Source organism: Oryx dammah, unplaced genomic scaffold (assembly GCF_014754425.2).
Source record: "Oryx dammah isolate SB20612 unplaced genomic scaffold, SCBI_Odam_1.1 HiC_scaffold_5, whole genome shotgun sequence".
Taxonomy (NCBI): domain Eukaryota; kingdom Metazoa; phylum Chordata; class Mammalia; order Artiodactyla; family Bovidae; genus Oryx; species Oryx dammah.
In genome coordinates this window covers 91,870,346-91,890,780 of record NW_024070189.1, presented here as the reverse complement: position 1 = coordinate 91,890,780, position 20,435 = coordinate 91,870,346, and the positions used below count along the sequence as shown (strand labels likewise).

General features: G+C 40.1%; 1 protein-coding gene across 4 annotated transcripts in view; it reads right to left on the bottom strand.

Annotated features, from left to right (window-relative positions):
- The window catches only part of ADGRE1 (adhesion G protein-coupled receptor E1), a 65,458-nt gene that overhangs the window by 23,187 nt on the left and 21,836 nt on the right, over positions 1 to 20,435 (bottom strand). Inside the window, exons 7-14 of one of the 4 annotated variants that reach the window (XM_040242106.1) lie at positions 19,548 to 19,694; positions 18,583 to 18,738; positions 16,550 to 16,696; positions 13,323 to 13,472; positions 11,701 to 11,841; positions 11,469 to 11,615; positions 7,607 to 7,698; positions 5,970 to 6,053 (exon numbers count right to left, since the gene is read on the bottom strand). In XM_040242106.1, the coding sequence (XP_040098040.1) occupies positions 5,970 to 6,053; positions 7,607 to 7,698; positions 11,469 to 11,615; positions 11,701 to 11,841; positions 13,323 to 13,472; positions 16,550 to 16,696; positions 18,583 to 18,738; positions 19,548 to 19,694 (1,064 nt within the window). The remainder of the gene's footprint in view (positions 1 to 5,969; positions 6,054 to 7,606; positions 7,699 to 11,468; positions 11,616 to 11,700; positions 11,842 to 13,322; positions 13,473 to 16,549; positions 16,697 to 18,582; positions 18,739 to 19,547; positions 19,695 to 20,435) is intronic. The other 3 variants (XM_040242107.1, XM_040242108.1, XM_040242109.1) reach the window with 3 other exon arrangements.

Sequence of the window (20,435 nt, the reverse complement as noted above, 5' to 3'; positions counted from 1 at the left end):
GCTAAGATTCCACATGTCCCACATCCCACACATCCCTGGTTGAGGAGTTAAGATCCTACACATCATCCTACAATTTTTTTTTTTTGGCCAAAAAAACTCAAAACATAAGCAATATTGTAACAGATTTAATAAAGACTTTTAAAAAAATCTTAAAAGAAAAAGAAAAGACATTTCCTCAGCCTCTTTTTCCTGATTCAGGAAGCCCTACTGGGGATGCAACTTGGTGTGCAGTAAGTCAGCACTTGTTGCCTTATAAATTACATGTACCCTTTTGACTCAGCAATTTCCCTTCTGGGAATTCCATCTTTCAAGAAATACTTTAAAATTGTGCAAGGATCTTGTGTAATGATGTTCATCTCAGCATGGTTTTTGATAGCAAAAATCTGGAAAGCCTGAATGTCCAAGCAATTGGTTAAATAAAACATGCTAAAATCAAATCATGGTGATTTTGCAAAGCCCTGTCTGCTCAGCAGGTCCACTATCCTTTGGATGTGCTAGGCTTGGGTAAACTGTAAGAGGGCCAACCTGGATCTGGGAATTGCAATCACAGTTAAGGGGACCAAGCTCTAAAATTCTATAAAGGAGTTCATCAGCTGGAATATTACCCTTAGGTACCTCAGTAACCCTATAAATCACCTAGTCTCCTCACCTCCTAGTGTTGGGGTACCCACTGCCAGCCTGCTTCCTTAGGCCAACTTACCTATGAACACCAGCACCCTCAACATAGCATTTTGGTACCACTTGGGATTCCTCTGGCTTGGGGTGAGAAATAATTGGGAAGAGCTGAGATACGAGCCCTAGGTGTTTGTTCAGGTTTTAAAAAATAAATAAAATAAATAAAATAAAATAAAATAAAATCATGGGATAGTGTGAAAGTGTTAGTCACTAAGTCGTATCTGATTCTTTGTGACCCCATGGACTGGAGCCCACCAGGCTTCTCTGTCCTTGGGATTCTCCAGGCAAGACTACTGGAATGGGTAGCCATGCCTTTCTCCAGGGGATCTTCCATATACAGGGGAAGTTCCATATGCAGTTGCTAATAAAAGAATGATATAGCATACCCATACACATTAACAAGCAGAAAGGCTCATGGGCTATTTTTAAGTAAAGTACAGAATCACATTTGTTGTTTTTTATCTGGTTTTGACATTTTCTTCAGTATATGAGATGTCACCACCAGGGAAATTTGGAAGTTTGCATAGGATTCTATGTCTATTTTTGCAACTTCCTGTGAATCTACAATTATATTTCCTCTTTAAAATTTTTTATTTTATATTGGAGTATCATTGAGATCAGCCCTGGGATTTCTTTGGAGGGAATGATGCTGAAGTTGAAACTCCAGTACTTTCGTCACCACATGCGAAGAGTTGACTCATTGAAAAAGACTCTGATGCTGGGAGGGATTGGGGGCAGGAGGAGAAGGGGACGACAGAGGATGAGATGGCTGGATGGCATCACGGACTCGATGGACGTGAGTCTGAGTGAACTCCGGGGGTTGGTGATGGACAGGGAGGCCTGGCGTGCTGCGATCATGGGGTCACAAAGAGTCGGACACGACTGAGCAACTGAACTGAACTGAACTGATCATTGATGAATCATATTGTGTTAGTTTCAGGTGTACAGTAAAGTGATTCAGTGATACATGTACAAGTATCTATTCTTTTTCAAATTCTTCTCCTATTTAGGTTATTACAGAATATTGAGCAGAGTTTCCTGTGTTCTACACGGAAAAGCCAGAAACTCTGGCTGTCTATTTTAAGCATAGCATTATGTACATGTCAATTCCAAACCCCCAATCTATATCTCTCCCCACCTATCCCCCCATAACCATAAGTTAGTTCTCTAAGTCTATAAGTCTGTTACAGAACCATGTGTTATATGATCTCATTTTGCTTTTAAAACAGCAAGCATTTTAATTTAAACTTTCATATTTATGGTATTTGTGTTTCTGGCACTAATTGAGATTTTAAAATAAATATAATTAATACTTATTGTGAACCAAGTATTGGTTATATAAATATTATTTAATTTATATGTTATATATTATTTTTATTTTATAAAATAATACATATTTATTATATATATTATTTATTTAATGAAGATTCATATATAAATATATTTTATATATTATTTTAATATTATTTAATTTATAATTAAATTAATTATATTTAACTTATATTATATACAGTATATATTATATTATATATAGTATGAAGTAAAGTGAAGTGAAGTTGCTCAGTCGTGTCCAACTGTTTGCGACCCCATGGACTGTAGCCTACCAGGCTCCTCTGTCCATGGAATTTTCTAGGCAAGAGTACTGGAGTGGATTGCCATTTCCTTCTCCAGGAGATTTTCCCAACCCAGGGATCGAACCCAGGTCTCCCGCATTGCAGGCAGACACTTTACCATCTGAGCCATATATTGTATTATATCATAATTTATATATTATATTATATATTATTATATATTGTATATTTAAATAGTATATAAATTATATATAACATATAATTATATATAATATATAATTTTTATATAGCATATGTAAATATTATATATTGTATACATAATATATAATATATTATATATGACCATATATAATATATAACACACACATATATTTTATATTTATATATTATATTATATATTATTATATATTTTATATTTATATATTATATATTTTATATATTATATTATATATCTTATATAAGATATATATGATATATATATTATAAGATATATATATTTTATATATATATAATATTTTATATATAGATATCTTATATATCTTATATAATATAACATAATATTTAATATACATTATAATATAATATATAATTTATATATATTACATATCATATTATATATGATATCTAATACATAATATATATAATTTATATGTAGCATCTGTATTATATTATATATTATTCTATAATATATTTTATATATAATCTTATGTATTATTTAATTTTATGATATATTATATATTATTTAATTATTACATATATTATTTAAATAATATCATATATATTGTTTAAATAATATTATATATATTATTTAATTTTATGATAACTATGAAATAGAGGCTACTGTTAATACCACTTTGGATAGGAAAACATGAGTACATATCTTACAGGTAGCAGGACAAAGACTTGAACCTTGGGGGTCTGACATCAGAGGTTGGATTCTTAATCACTGTTATAAACCACTCAGTAGGTACTGAATAAATGCTTCAATGTGTGTGTGTGTGTGTGGTGTGGATCTGTTTTCCATGTATTCACAAAGTAAGAAAAGATATGGAAAGATACACATCTAAAGGTTAACATTTGGTTCTGTCTAAGGAACAGAGTTAAGGAAAGAATAGCAATAATTATATTAATATTAATGCTGATACTATTTCCTCAATTGTTGATTATTATCAATAAGTTGACACTAAAATGTGACCCCAACAAAAAAAATCAGAAAATAATTCACAACCTAAGAAACGAAAGGAAGAAATTTATTGAATCCAGTCCAATGGTGAAGGAAATTAACAGAAATCTTAGCAGGGAAACTAATTTCTATCTACCCAAATTTGATGATAAGAAGATGAAAAGCTTCAGTAAAAACTGAGTCAGAGTGAAACTTGAGAGATGTTTGTCTGGGAAAAATAGAATGTACTGAGTTTTGTAACCATATCCCAAATGAAAGGTATGAATTTGGGGTCCCTCTCCACTGAGGCAGCAGAAGAATCTCAACTAGAATCATCCTGAAAAAGTGTGATTCTCAATTCTGTAGCAGATGAAATATCATCAAAACTCCCTTTGACAGTAAATGTATTCATCTTAGCTAGGAAGTTTATTTTATATCTTCAGAAAAGAAAAAAATGGCAGGCAGGCTAAAACTCCATAATGGTGAAACATGTGTGTTAATTTTAGGACATCTTTTAATCTTTGGCTTAATGTGGAAATCTGTTCCTTAATGGTTGGAACAATTTGATGTATTAGAGAAGGAAACCAACCAGATGATTTCATGCCAAAAGCAATTAGACTTGCGATTTTTATCTGAACAATTTGAGAACAATTTTAAGACTGACATACTGCATCGCACATTTTAAAAATCTGAATTATTATATTCATATGTGTGGTTGATTGGATTTACAAATCCTTTAAAAGCATAGTAAGGGCGTCTCAGGTGGTGCTAGTGGTAAAGAACCCACCTGCCAACGCAGAAGACATAAGAGATGCGGGTTCGATCAGGAAGATCCCCTGGAGGAGGAGATGGTAACCCATTCCAGTATTCTTGCCTGGGGAATTCCATGGACAGAGGAATCTGGTGGGCTATACTCCAAAGGGTTGCAAAGAGTTGGACATGACTGAAGCGACTTGGCACACACGGCATGTAAGGGTACAGTAATCTTGCTTTAGGTTTGTAAATCTTCATTCAGTACTTAAAATTTGGGGAGAAATGAGAATATATGCAAACATGGTAGAAAATGTTTGCAGGAATTTAAATAAGTTTGTTGAAAGGGCTCATTGTTTATACAAATTTAATCTAAAAACTCCATGAATGAATATACACTTCATGAATACTAATTAATTTAAAATTCACCAGAATACAAATGAAAGTGTTATTCTTATTTTCATTTAGATTTATCAATGAAATAACAACAACCATTAGTTGCAAATTAAAGACTTAATAGAAATTAATGTTTAATACCTGCAACTGTAGAGAACTATATTCAGTATCCTATGATAAATCCATAATGGAAAAGAATATTTTTTAAAATGTATATCTGTGTGTAACTGAATCACTTTGCTGTATGACAGAAATTGACACAACATTGTAAATCAACTATATATCAATAAAAAGATCTAAATAAAATCTGCAACTATAATGATCTAGTCATTCCACTTCTAGGTATTTACCCTGGAGAAATGAAAATTCAGATTCACACAAACACACACACACACAAATGTTTATCGTAGCTCTATTGATAATCACCAAAAGTTGAGGTGGGGGTGGAGGAATGAAGTGATCGTGGTCAAGTGGAAACAATTCAATATCCATCAAAGATGAGTGGATAAACCTGCTGTGGTCCACCCAGAAAAAGGGATACTGCTGCTGCTGCTAAGTTGCTTCAGTTGTGTCCAACTCTGTGCAACCCCATAGACGGCAGCCCACCAGGCTCCACCTCCCCTGGGATTCTCCAGGCAAGAACACTGGAGTGGGTTGCCATTTCCTTCTCAGCCACAAAAAGGAGTGAAGCATTAACACATGCTACAAAGTGGATGAAACTTGAAAACACAGTGCTTACTGAGAGAAGCTAGACTTTCAAGGCCACTTATTGTGTGATTCCGTTTACAAAACATTCTTGAAAAGATAAAACTAAAATGACAGAGAACAGATCAGGAATTCACACGAGCTAATGGTGAAGGGATTGAATACATGGTTATAAAGGGGAAACCCAAGGAACTTCTTCAGTGGTCCAGTGGTTAAGACTCTGCACTTCCACTGCTGGGGGTTCAGGTTTGATCCTTGGTTGGGGAACTAGGAACCCACATGCCATGCAGCCAAAAAAAAATTTTTTTTTATTTTTATTTTTTTAAATTTATTTATTTATTTTTAATTTTTACTTTACAATTCTGTATTGGTTTTGGCATAGATTGACATGAATCCACCACAGGTGTTATTTTAAATTTTTTAAGAAAAAAAAAAAAAAGAAGGCCAGGGAAGTTGTGGGCGGAGAGGAATGGAACAGTTCTATTGTCTAATTGTGGTGGTAATTACACAAACCTACTCAGGTAATAAACCCCACAAAACTGTACAGAAAAAAGGCAACTTTTCTGCATGTTAATTTTTCAAACCTTACAACTGGAGTAGATTAAATGTTAACTCACAACCCTTTTATGTTAAAGAGGATATTCTGCACCCAAGGTAAGCCCCCAAGATGTTCAAAACTCAAAACATGATTACAAAGACTTCAGTGTTACCTTCAGAGAGATGACAGTGGTTTTGTTTTTACAGACATTGTCCAGAACGCTGAGGGTGGCATTCATCAGCGCACAAAAGGAAACCTGTATCCAAGCGGGAAGAGCATCTGTGAGAATTGATCAAGCATGAAATGCACAAACTGGGCCCGTGAGCCCTCCACATGGGGGTGGTCTTGAATTCCTGGGTGTCATGAGGCTATAGTATTCTCAGGAAAATAAAAACTCACCCTTCAATCAGAATTGGAATCACAGCACCTTTCTCTCCCGTAAGTAAGAAAAGAAACCATCAACCAACAGCAAAACTATTGAGTGGGGTAAAAAGACAGAAGTTCCAATATTTTAGCCACCTGATGTGAACGGGCCGACTCATTGGAAAAGACCCTGATGATGGGAAAGATTGAAGGTGGAGGTGAAGGGGGTGACAGAGGATGAGATGGTTGGATGTCATCATTGACTCAATGGACATGAGTTTGAACAAACTCCAGGAGATGGTGAAGGACAGGGAAGTGTAGAACCTGTGTGCTGCAGTTCATGGAGTCACAAAGTCTGACACGGCTGAGTGATTGAACAACAAGAACAAAACCAGACAGAAAATGTGTGAAAAAAACCAGTGGTCCAATTGGAATATAATTCAGCCATGAAGAGGACTGAAGCACTGATATTCCCTACAACGTGGTTGGGCCTTGAGCATATGATGCAGTGAGAGAAACCAGACACAGAAGACCACATAGTGTGTGATTTCATTTATATGAAATATCCAGAATGAACAAGTCTATAGAGATAGAAATTAGATCACTGTTTTTGGAGGGTTGAGGACAGGAGGAAAGACAGAGTAACTGCTAATGGGCATATAGGGTTTATTTTGGTGGTGATGAAAAGCTTGGAGATAGAAGTGGTGTTTTTACACCACTGTGAGTGTACTAAATGCCTCTGAATTGTACACTTTAAAATGATAAATTTTATGTGTGTTTCACAATTTAAAAAAACAACTGCGGTCTGAAGTACACTGGAATTCCAAAGCTAATTTATAAGTTTATATTTAATATAGTGACATCAATTTCTGAAAATGCTTCTGGAATCTTTACTCACTAGAATGACTTCATTAGAAAATCAAGATATCCAAATTCCTCTTTGCCTGGCTTGGAGGCTGTGTATCATCCATTCCACATCATACAGATGCAGCAATACACCTCACAAAAAATGAGACTCCAACATTCTTACTTGTTTGAGTAAATGAATTCCCAAGTTTTAGAAAGGCAAATGTCCCTCCTTTCCAGCTTTTCTTGAAGCTAGGTATAAGCAAAAGTTATACAGGTCATATGCTTAAATGGAAGGACTGTGCCTTTCACTTGCTCTTCTCCCCTGCCCACCAATTGGAATGCAGATTTGATGGCAGGAGCTGCAGCAGCCATTTTGGGCCACAATAAGGGAGTCTTGTGTTGATGATGGAAGAGTATTATGGAGCCATCACATCAGATCTCAGCAGCTTACATTCAGATTGCTACAAAGAGAGAAATACACATCTATCTGGTCTAGGCCATGATTATTTTTGTCTTTGTAAAAGCTGCGGGACAACATCCTACCTAAGTGCCTTCTGGGAAAAACCTCGAAAACTAGGAACCTTCAAAAATACTTACATATTTAGGCTCCACTGCTGCTCCCACATGGCATATCTGGACCTGCATGTTGTTGCCTATCACATCATCTTTACACTTGAAGGGAATCCCTCCTAAGAAAACAAAAGCAACCAAATCAAACTTAACCCCAACAAGTCTGCATTCATCATCCCCTGCATGAAATCCATCCATTGCCATGTTATACAATACAACCGTGAAAATGAACAAACTATAGCTACACACTACAGCAGTGATTCTGAGAAGCATGATAGCAAGTGAAGAAAGCAAGTCAGAAAAGACTATACATAATACAATACCATTTTTATAAAGCTCCAAAGCAAACCATACTAAACAAGGAATGTTTAGAGGGGGAATATTTTAGGTTCAGGAATTACAAAGTTCCAAGTGGGCCTCTCTTCAGAGGACTCAGGGATATGCATTGGCATTGATGATGTTCTAGTTCTTATGTTGCTAAGGATTTAAGATATACTCATTTTATTATTATACCCCTTTGCCTCCATATAAGTTATCTATACTTTTAACACATCAAATAGTCCATAACTTTAAAATTTTTAAACATTTCAAAGTTCCCCGTTGTTCTCAGCAAAAAGACTACAAAATTCTTTACACGGCACACAAGTCCTGTAAAAGCTGACCTCTGCCCACATCCTCAGATGAAGTAAATGCCATTTCCCATGCCCTCCTCACTTTGCATTAGCCTCAGGGCCTTTGCACATGCTATCATTTGGAGAACCATGATCTCTACTCTTCATCTAGATAATCCGCACTCTTCCCTCAAATTTCTGTTTAAATGGCACTTCACAGAGCATATTAAATATCCCACTACACAATGCACAACAAAGTGTGCTGCACTTTTTCAATTATTACACTCATTGTGGTTATTAAATAATAATGCATGTGCTCCCTTCCCTAGACCATAAGCTCCATGAGGGCAGCTATCATGTCTATTATCAGTTCAGTTCAGTCGCTCAGTCGTGTCCTACTCTTTGCGACCCCATGAATTGCAGCACACCAGGCCTCCCTGTCCATCACCAACTCCCGGAGTTCACTCAGACTCACATCCATCAAGTCCGTGATGCCATCCAGCCATCTCATCCTCTGTCGTCCCCTTCTCCTCCTGCCCCCAATCCCTCCCAGCATCAGAGTCTTTCCCAATGAGTCAACTCTTCGCATGAGGTAGCCAAAGTACTGGAGTTTCAGCTTTAGCATCATTCCCTCCAAAGAACACTTAGGACTGATCTCTTTTAGAATGGACTGGTTGGATCTCCTTGTAGTTCAAGGGACTCTCAAGAGTCTTCTCCAACACCACAGTTCAAAAGCATCAATTCTTCGGTGCTCAGCTTTCTTCACAGTCCAACTCTCACATCCATACATGACCACTGGAAAAATCATAGCCTTGACTAGACAGACCTTTGTTGGCAAAGTAATGTCTCTGCTTTTGAATATGCTATCTAGGTTGGTCATAACTTTTCTTCCAAGGAGTAAGCGTCTTTTAATTTCATGGCTGCAATCACCATCTGCAGTGATTTTGGAGCCCAGAAAAATAAAGTCTGACACTGTTTCCCCATCTATTTCCCATGAAGTGATGGGACCAGATGCCATGATCTTCGTTTTCTGAATGTTGAGCTTTAAGCCAACTTTTTCACTCTCCTCTCTTACTTTCATCAAGAGGCTTTTTAGTTCCTCTTCACTTTCTGCCATAAGGGTGGTGTCATATCTGCATATCTGAGGTTATTGATATTTCTCCTGGCAATCTTGATTCCAGCTTGTGCTTCTTCCAGCCCAGCGTTTCTCATGATGTACTCTGCATAGAAGTCAAATAAGCAGGGTGACAATATACAGCCTTGACATACTCCTTTTCCTATTTGGAACCAGTCTGTTGTTCCATGTCCAGTTCTAACTGTTGCTTCCTGACCTGCATATAGGTTTCTCAAGAGGCAGGTCAGGTGGTCTGGTATTCCCATCTCTTGAAGAATTTCCCACAGTTTGTTGTGATCCACACAGTCAAAGGCCTTGGCATAGTCAAGAAAGCAGAAATAGATGTTTTTCTGGAACTCTCTTGCTTTTTCCATGATCCAACGGATGTTGGCAATTTGATCTCTGGTTCCTCTGCCTTTTCTAAAACCAGCTTGAACATCTGGAAGTTCACAGTTCATATATTGCTGAAGCCTGGCTTGGAGAATTTTGAGCATTACTTTACTAGCTTGTGAGATGAGTGCAACTGTGCGGTAGTTTGAGCATTCTTTTGCATTGCCTTTCTTTGGGATTGGAATGAAAACTGACCTTTTCCAGTCCTGTGGCCGCTGCTGAGTTTTCCAGATTTGCTGGTATATTGAGTGCAGCACTTTCACAGCATCATCTTTCAGAATTTGAAATAGCTCAACTGGAATTTCATCACCTCCACTAGCTTTGTTTGTAGTGATGCTTTCTAAGGCCCACTTAACTTCACATTCCAGGATGTCTGGCTCTAGATGAGTGATCACACCATCGTGATTATCTCTGTCTTGAAGATCTTTTTTGTACAGTTCTGTGTATTCTTGCCACCTCTTCTTAATATCTTCTGCTTCTGTTAGGTCCATACCATTTCTGTCCTTTATTGAGCCCACCTTTGCATGAAATATTCCATGTTCCCTTGGTATCTCTAATTTTCTTGAAGAGATCTCTAGTCTTTCCCATTCTGTTGTTTTCCTCTATTTCTTTGCACTGATTGCTGAGGAAGGCTTTCTTATCTCTTCTTGCTATTCTTTGGAACTCTGCATTCAGTTGCTTATATATTTCCTTTTCTCCTTTGCTTTTCGCTTCTCTTCTTTTCACAGCTATTTGTAAGCCCCCCCCAGGCAGCCATTTTGCTTTTTTGCATTTCTTTTCCATGCAGATGGTCTTGATCCCTGTCTCCTGTACAATGTCACGAACCTCAGTCCATAGTTCATCAGGCACTCTATCTATCAGATCTAGGCCCTTAAATCTATTTCTCACTTCCACTGTATAATCATAAGGGACTTGATTTAGGTCATACCTGAATGGTCTAGTGGTTTTCCCTACTTTCTTCAATTTAAGTCTGAATTTGGTAATAAGGAGTTCATGATCTGAGCCACAGTCAGCTCCTGGTCTTGTTTTTGTCGACTGTATAAAGCTTCTCCATCTTTGGCTGCAAAGAATATAATCAATCTGATTTCGGTATTGACCATCTGGTGATGTCCATGTGTAGAGTCTTCACTTGTGTTGTTGGAAGAGGGTGTTTGCTATGACCAGTGCATTATCTTGGCAAAACTCTATTAGTCTTTGCCCTGCTTCAATCCGTATTCCAAGGCCAAATTTGCCTGTTACTCCAGGTGTTTCTTGACTTCCTACTTTTGCATTCCAGTCCCCTATACTGAAAAGGACATGTTTTTTGGGTGTTAGTTCTAAAAGGTCTTGTAGGTCTTCATAGAACTGTTCAACTTCAGCTTCTTCAGTGTTACTGGTTGGGGCATAGACTTGGATTACTGTGATATTGAATAGTTTGCCTTGGAAACGAACAGAGATCATTCTGTCGTTTTTGAGATTGCATCCAAGTACTGCATTTTGGACTCTTTTGTTGACCATTATGGCTACTCCATTTCTTCTAAGGGATTCTTGCCCACAGTAGTAGATATTAAATCCTCAGGACCTAGTGCAGGGGACTGTTGAATTCATTAATTAGCAGTTGCTCCAAAAATACTTTATCAAATGAGTGATTAATGAATGAACAAGTGAACAGAAAATAAGAGAATATGTAGATAAAGTAAAAAAAAAAAGGAGAATCCAGAGAATGAGAAAAAGTGAGAATTCTACAAAGCAAGACACAGATTCCATTGCCAAGACATGTTAAGGAAATTATTACTTTGGCAGCTGAAGTTGCCGTGTTTCCAGGAGCCTTCTGGATTGGGATGAAAACCTACAATGCAGCCACAGCTGTAGGAGCCCAGGGTGTTGGTGCAGACAGAATTTGGGCCACATCGTGAGGGATCCTGAAGGCACTCATCGATATCTGCAAAAAACTCAAAGATATCAAACAGTGCAGAGGAGTAAGGATATAGTTCTTTCCAAGGAGGCCCAGCAAACTTCCCACTCACCTATGCAGTCTGCCTTTTGATCTTTGGAGTTGAGTTGTCCATTGTTTGGTGCAAAGCCAGGGTGGCAGGTGCAAAAATAGCTCCCAGGGGTGTTGGTGCATGTCCCATTGAAAAGGCACCTGTCAAGGCACTCGTCAACATCTGTGGAGCAGAGACCAGGCATGATGCAGGATGGGTCACCAAGCCAATGAAAATCATGCTTCCCCTTTCAAATCAGAGGGTGCACATGTGCTCAGTTGCTTCAGTCGTGTTCAACTCTTTGTGACCTTGTGGACTATAGCCCACCAGGCTCCTCTGTCCATGGGATTCTCTAGGGGAGAATGCTGGAGTGGGTTGCCATGTTTTTCTCCAGGGGATCTTCCCCACCCAGGGATGGAACCCACATTGCCTGCACCTCCTGCATTGCAGGCAGATTCTTTATCACTCAGCCACCAGGGAAGCCCCTCAAAGCAAAGAGTTCTTGCTAAAACATAACAACCCAACCAGGGACTACATTTCCCAGAATCCTCTGCATCTAGATGGGATAAAGTGACTAGCTTTCATTTATAGAATGTGAAGGAGTATGACGTGTAACTTCTGAGCCAAGGGGTTAAGAAGTTGCTGTACCTTTTCTCTTTTTCCCCACTACTGACTGTAACCAGAAATTTCTTTTTAAAATATTTTGGCCATGCCCACATGGCTTAAGTGGTACCTTAGTCCCCTAACCAAGGATGGAACTTGCACCCCTTACATTGGGAGCATGGAGTCTTAACCACTGGACCACCAGGGAAGTTCCTGGAACCAGGAATTCTAATGTCTTAAGGGGTATAAGAACCAAGAGATACAAAGAGACTTCCCTATATCACTCCATGGAGGAAAGTTGCCCCTCGGCCAAGTATATCCATATTGGATTGGTGTGAGAGTAAGAAATCTCTGTTTTGTTGATCTAGTGGTTCTCAACTGAGGGACCTTGGGCAATGTCTGGAGAAATTTTTAGTGGTCACTTGGATCCAATGGGTAGAGATCAAAGAGCCTGCCAAATATCCTATAATGCACAGGTTAGCATCCCCGACACACAACAAAGAGCTATCCAGCTCCTAAGGTCAATAGTACCAAAGTTGAGGAACCTTGGCCATATAACCAACGTCCCTCTGAGAGTTTCTGAGCCAGCTGCAGTGCTCTGAGGAAGCCCAAGCAGTCATGAGGGAAAGTCCATGAGGAAAACTGAAGGGCCAGCTGAACTCCCAGCCAGAGGCCATTGCCAACTACCAGCCATGTAAGCAAGGTTATTTTGGACCTGCCAACCATGGTAGGGCCCCCCAAAAACCATATGGTCAACCCACAGAATCATGGGCAAAGACAGGTGACTGGGGACTTCCCTGGTGGCCCAGTAGTTAAGAATATGTCTTCCAAAACAGGGGACACGGGTTCAATCCTTGGTTGGGGAACTAAGTTTTCAGATGCCATGGAGCAACTAAGCCTGCAAGCCCCAATGAAAGATCCCATGTACCACGACAAGACCCAAAGCAGCCAAATAAATAAATACTTTTTTAAAAAGAACAAATGACTGTTGTGATAAGTCACCATGTTTCAGGGTAGTTTGACACTCACTGAGAAGTCCCCAAAATGGCTGGAAGAATTACCTGCACACTTGAAAGCCTCAGGCTTTTCAGGGCTCCACACACCAGGTGAAAAGAACCCCGGCAAGCAGGAGCAACTGTATTTTCCTGGGATGTTGGTGCAGACAGAATTGGGACCACAAAGAGTTGAGTTCCTGGAACATTCGTCCACATCTAAGTGGAAAATCAAAATGCAGAAGAATGATGAGAGTACAGTAGCAGTTCACAGCCCCATCACTGGCTAAAGCCAATGGGTTTCCCTGACTCCTTCAGGCTCACCTTCTTAAACTCATTTGTGTCACTACAAAAAGAAAGCATTTAGAGACATGTGTGTGACCCATGCAAATCTTCTGATGAGGATTCCCCACAGCTCAGGACAAAATCCACACTCCTCATTAGAACATGTAAGACCTTGAGAGTCTGTTCCCAGCTGAGTTCATCTTTTCCTTTCTTTTTTTTCTATTTTTTTTTTAATGTGGACCAAGGCTTCCCTAGTGAGTCAGTGGTAAAGAATCTGCCTGCCAAAGCAGGACACATGAGTTCGATCCTTCAGTCCAGAAGATACCCTGGAGAAGGAAATGGCAACCCAATCCTGTATTCTTGCCTGCATAATCCCATGGACAGGGAAGTCTACAGTCCATGGGGTTGCAAAAGAATCAGACATGACTTAGCGACCAAACATTATTTTAAAGTTTTTACTGAATTTGTTACAATTTTGCTTCTGTTTTATGTTTTGGGATTTTGGCTATGAGGCAAGTGGGATCTTAACTCCCCAGCCAGGGGCCAAACCTGTACCTACTGCATTGGAAGTTGAAGTCTTAGCCACTGGACTGCCAGGGAAGTCTCTCATATTTTGCTTCTAATGCCTTCATAATTCATGATTCAAATTCATCGATTACCTGTCTGTTCATGAGGCTCATTCTCTCTCACCTGTGTTCCCTCAGCCTCAAATTCATCATTCCCCTCTTTTGTTAATGAATTTCAATTCCTTTCCAAGGAATCACTATATCCAAGTGGAGGGGTAGAGGGCATGGATGTCTGAGTTCAAAGCCTGGCTCTGATCCTTATAATCTCTGTGTTACTGGATATTATGGAGTGAATTATGTCTCTCCAAAATTCACAAGTTGAAACCCTCCTCTCCCCCAGTGGGATGGCATTTGGATGTGGAAAACAATTAGGTTTAGATAAGATCTTGAGTGTGGAGCTCTCATGATGGAATTAATGCCCTAAAAAGAAGAGGAAGAGGGACTTTCCTGATGGTCCAGTGGTTAAAACTCTGCCCTGCAATGCAGGGGATGCAGGTTCAACGCCTGGTCAGGGAGTTAATATCCAATGTGCCATGGAGCAACTAAGCCCTCACACCGCAACTACTGAGCATGTGTACCACAACTAATGACTCCATGCACCACAAGGAAGACTATGAGTGCCATAATTAAGACATAACACAGCCAAATAAATATGATGCAACCATGTGTAAAAAAGAAATACACGTTATACTTTTGAAAAAAAGAGGCAAAACACAAGAGCTCTTTCTCTCTCTCTGCCATGTGGGGATACAGCAAGAATGCAGCTGTGTACAAGGCAAGAAGAGAGCTCTCCCCAGAACCCTACCATGGTGATAATTAATCTTGGACCTCCAGCCTCCAAAACTGTGAGATAATGAATCTCTGTTGGTGAAGCCCCACCCCCGGTCTATGGTACCTTGTTATGGCAGTCTGAGCTAATACACTGGATAAGAAAATTCATCTCTCTGTGTCTCTGTTTCCTCATCTTTGAAATGAAAGCAATAATAGAACCCACCCAATTGAGTTGTTCAGAGGATTAAATAAGTTGATGAGATCAAACCAGTCAATCTTAAAGGAAATCAACCCTCAATATTCATTGGAAGGACTGATGCTGAAACTGAAGCTCCAACACTTTGGCCACCTGATGTGAAGGGCCACCTAATCAGAAAAGATCCTGATTCTGGGAAAGATTGAGGGAAGAAGAAGGGGACAATAGAGGATGAGATGGTTGGATGGCATCACCGACTCAAGGGACATGAGTTTGAGCAAACTATGGGACATACTGAAAAACAGGGAAGTCTGGCATGCTGCAGTCCTCAAAGAGACAGACATGATTTAATGACTGAACAACAATAAGTATCTTTAAATACTCAGAATGGAATCTGGGACAGAGCAAATATAGATGTATTCACTAGCTAACATAAAAAATGCACTCCAAACGTGTTGCGCTTTCTTTGTGGCAGGCAGTGAGGAAAATCTTTAATAGGCATCCACTTCATGAAAGCTCACAGCAGCCCTATGAGTTGCAAACTAATATTCCCATTTTTCAGAGGAGAAAACTGAGGCTTCAAAACTGTGCAAAATCACATATCTTGTGAAAAGCACAACTGCGATTTAAATCCACATTCTGTCTGGCTCTGGTGTTTTTACATGACAGCTTTCCAAGCTGTCTTGAGTCTCAGAGACTGGGAATTGGAGGATTAAGTTGATATCTGTCCTGCACAAGCCCACCCTGAGATGCTAGTGTTTGCAACCTGATTCAGAGGCAGAAGGCATGGTGTTTGGGGTATGAAGTCACACTGGGAAGAGCTGAATCTTAACTCTCTTATTTCCTTTCTATTTGACCTTGGTGATTCCATTACAATGGAGGCTGTTCCTCATCTGTAAGATGGGTATAAAATACCATTGTACCATCAGTTTGTTGGGAGGACTGAATGAACACATGTTTGGAAGAGCTTAGTGTTTTGGCTGGGATCCTGCCTCCAGACCACTGCACCTACTTTTTCCTCTTCCTAGAACACCCTTCCCCAGACACCCAGTATCTCATTCCCTTGGGTCTTATATCAAAAATCAACTTCTCAGCATGACCTCTCCCTACCACTCTATTAAAACTACAGCATCACCCTCATGCGTTCCCTATTCACCTTTCCTTGAACTATTCCTGACACACAAGATTTTCCTGCATGCATTTTGTTGTTACCTTCCTCTCCCCACATTTCATGATAAGTTCCAGGAGAACAAGTAATTTTTACTTGTGTTACTCACTGCTGTATTCTTCATCGCTAGAATAACGCTTGGCATATACTAGGTGCTCAAGAAGTATTTGTAGAATGAATGTATGAATGAATGATTGCCTATTGGCTTCAGCTCTACAGACAAGGGCTTTGGACTCAGCTGAGACCCACTTCAACTTCTTCCCCATCACTGCTGTCTTTGCAAACAGATTGGACTTGATTCTTCACTTACCTTCACATGTCTCTCTTGGTCCCCGGAGATTCTTCTTTCCACTTCTGGATTCATATCCTGTGTTGCAGACACAAGAGTAGCTTCCAAGACTGTTGTGGCAAGTCGAATGCTCTGGGCAGCTTCTGGGATTGGCACATTCATCCACATCTGGTGAGTAGAAATCAAAAGCCATGTCAAAGAAGGAGAAGTGGTAAAGATGGGACACTACACACAGGAGATTATCTCCACTTGACCCTCCCCAATATCCAGACTTTCCCCTTCTCCCTAACCTCACTTTAAGTTAGGCATGGCCATGAGAATACATTCTGGCCAATTGTATGCACACAAAAGGTAACAAATAGTTTCAAACCATAACGATCATAGATTGTAGAAATGGCTGTCATGTTCTGCTCCTCCCTGTGTCCAACCTTGGCATAAGGCTTGTGCCATACAATGTGACATTGCCACTCATCTCTCTAACGTGTGGAGTTTGATTCTGCAGCCCTTCACTCTAGCTGGCTCTATGACTTGCAGTAGCCAATAGATACAGCAGAAGCAACGTGGTGGCACTTCCAAACAGACCTCAAGAAACCTATTTCTGCTCATTCTTTGGGCCCCTTGCCTTTGTCATATGAACAAACTCCAGGATAGTAAGAAAAAGACAAAGTGAAAGAGACACAGGTCATCCCAGATGAGCTGCAGATATATGAGGCAGCCCAGCCAAGATCATCAAAGCTGACACACAGCTGACCACAAACACATGAACTAGCCCAGTGGAGACCAAAAGAACTGACCAGAGCAGAGCCCAACCTAAACTTCCAACATGTGGAGTTAAGAAATAAACAAATGGTGGTAGTTTTAGCCACTAACTTCTGGGGTTATTTGTTACTCAGCAATAGCTAACTGCTACGAATAGATCAGAAGTGTCAGAGATGATTTCAAAATATCTCTAACTCCAAGCCAAAGGAATATGTTGAGGGCTTGGTCATTCTATGCCTTGGTTATGGAATCACCCTCCCTTCAGATAATTAATAATGCTGCAGCAAGCAGACTCAGGAATTGAAGCCCATATCTCTTGGTGACAGTATTCTGGTTGCAGTGTGCAGAATAGATTTGAGAAAGCAACACTAGAAAAATGGAAAGACTAGTGAGGAGGCCACTGTAATAACGATGGAACTTAAACCAAGGATGGAAAAGAGTGGAGAGATTCAAGACATATTTAGCAGGTAGATTGCCCAAAACACAATGACTGATTTAATACAGAAGGGAAGGGAATATCAAGAATAACTCTCACGTCTTCATTCAAATACCTTTCAAGAAAAAATTCTGAATTTTGGATCTGAGCTTTCCCCAGGACAGAATTTATCTCAGTGCTAATGACACATGAGACCAGATTATTCTTGGTTGTGGGGAGGCTGTGATGTGCATTGGAGGATGTTTAACAGGATCTCTGGTCTCTACCCAGAGACTGACCAGTTGATTAACACAAACTACCCACCAACATCACCAGAACGGGAAACCAAAACTATCTCCAGATACTGTCATATCTCCCACCAGTGAAGTGTAAATCAGGCTAGAGCTTGAGCCATGAAGTATTCTCAAGTATTGCCTGAGCCACAGCTTAACTCATAGTTGATACTCAACAGGAGTTCAAATTCAGCTTCTACTTCATAGTTGTGTATCCTTGGATTAATGACTTTACATCTCTGAGCCTCAAGTGGATCATTAGGAACATAATCTTTACCTCATAGGAACATCAAATAAAGTTCTTTATTAATTGAGTAGCTAAAAAAGAAGATCAAGTTCTCTATACATTCACTGAAGGGGTTTTTAGAGGTGAATCGAACATGACCGCTGTAGCGGTAGCTTCCCAAAGAGTTGGTGCACTCAGAATGCTCTGGGAAGACCCCATGGGAGAGACATTCATTAATGTCTGAGAAACAGTGGAGGAGAGTGAGCAGACCAAAGATTAGGTGTCTAAGTTTAGCACACCATGTACTCAACTCAATAGGAGTTGTCTACCAAAGACCCAAGCCTGAGTCTGAGTGCATTACCTGTGCAGTTAAAATGATCTGACTTTCCAGGGATCCAATTATTTCCAGTGGGAGAAGAGAAACCAGTCAAACAGCTGCACTCATATCTTCCTGGCAGGTTTCCACAGATTGAGTTAGGACCACAAGGTGGGGCCCTTTGAGAACATTCATTTATATCTGAAGAGAAACAGAGAGAGAGTTACAGATTTTCTTCATCGTGGGAAATAGTTTGTACTTTCCAAAGATAGTTGAAACAATGTCTTTCATTCCTAATGCCCTTAATCAATGTCCTGTCTTTGATATTCCTTCCATCAACCAATGAGGTTTATATTTCCTCCCCTTGAATCTGAGCATGCGTGTGACTGTGGTGGTGGTGACACTAGGTCATAAAAATACCATGCCAAGTCATCACAATACCACACACTTCCACCTGGTTCTCTTGAGATGCCCATGTTTGACTCAGCTGCCATACTGTGAGGAAGCTCAACTAGCCATGGAAAAAAAGCTCTCACGGAGAAGAACTTAGACCTCCAGCTTACAACTCTGGCAGAGCTGCAAGCCAACAGCCAGCACCACCTTCACCTTGTGAGTGAGCCCCTTTCAAAGTGGATCCTCTAGCCCTCAGTTGAGCCAACACAACTGTCACTGCATGGTAGAATGTCAAGCCATCAGCAGAAAACTCAGCCCAAACACATGATTGAATTTTGTCTGTTGTCTGATTCTCTCATCATGATAAGAAGTTCCAGTAGAATAAATGTTTTCTTCTGTATTGTAACAGTTTTCCCATCCCTAGAATAATGCTTGGCATATAGAAGGTGCTCAAGAAGAGTTTGTTGAATGAATGCATGAATGGATGAATTGGCTTCAGTTCTGCAGACAAGACTTTGAACTCAGCTGAGACCTACTTCAACTTCTAACTCTTCCTCCAGCACTGCTGTCTTTCCAAACAGATTGGACTTGATTCCCCAGAAGACCCCTGTGCCTACCTTGACATGTCTCCCCTGGGCCCTGGAAACTCTTCTTTCCACTTCTGGCTATATATCCTGGGTTGCAGACACAAGAGTAGTTTCCAAGACTGTTGTGGCAAGTCGAATGCTCTGGGCAACTTCTGGGATTGGCACATTCGTCCACATCTGGTGAGTAGAAATGAAAACCCAGCTCAAGGCAGAGGAAGAAGCAAGGACAGGGGACTGAAAACAGGAGATTCACTCCACCTGTTTGCCACCTGATGCTCAGAAATACCCAGACTTTCCCCTTCTCCAAATCTTCCCTTGCAGTGAGGCATGACGTGAGAATAAATTCTGGCCAACTGTATGCACACACAAAACGGTGGCAAATAGTTTCAGGCCAAAATGATCATTGATTGCAGAAATGGCTCTCATCGTTTACTCCTCCCTGTGTCCACACCTCGGGATGAGGTTCGTGCGTCACAATGCGACCTTGTCACTCTTCTCTTTAAGATGTGGGGCTTGGTTCACCACCTCTTCACTCTATCTGGTTCTGTGACTTGCTTTGAACCAGTAAGTACAGCAGAAGTAAAGTGGTGCCAGTTCCAATCTTAGACTTCAGGAAAACTATTTGTTTCTGCTTATACACTGGGCCCCTCGCCTCTACCGTATGAACAAACCCCAGGCTAACAACATAAGAGACAAAGTAGAAGAGAGATGGATCATCCCAGATGAGTCGCAGGTAAGTGAGACAGCCCAGCCAAGCTCAGCAAAGCTGACACACAACTGACCACAAACACAGGAACAAGCCCAGTGGACACTTACAGAACTGACCAGCAGAGCCCAACTCAAAGTGCCAACACATGGTCAAGAGACAAAGAAATGGTGTTTGTTTCAGCCACTATCCTCTGGGATGCTTTATTACTC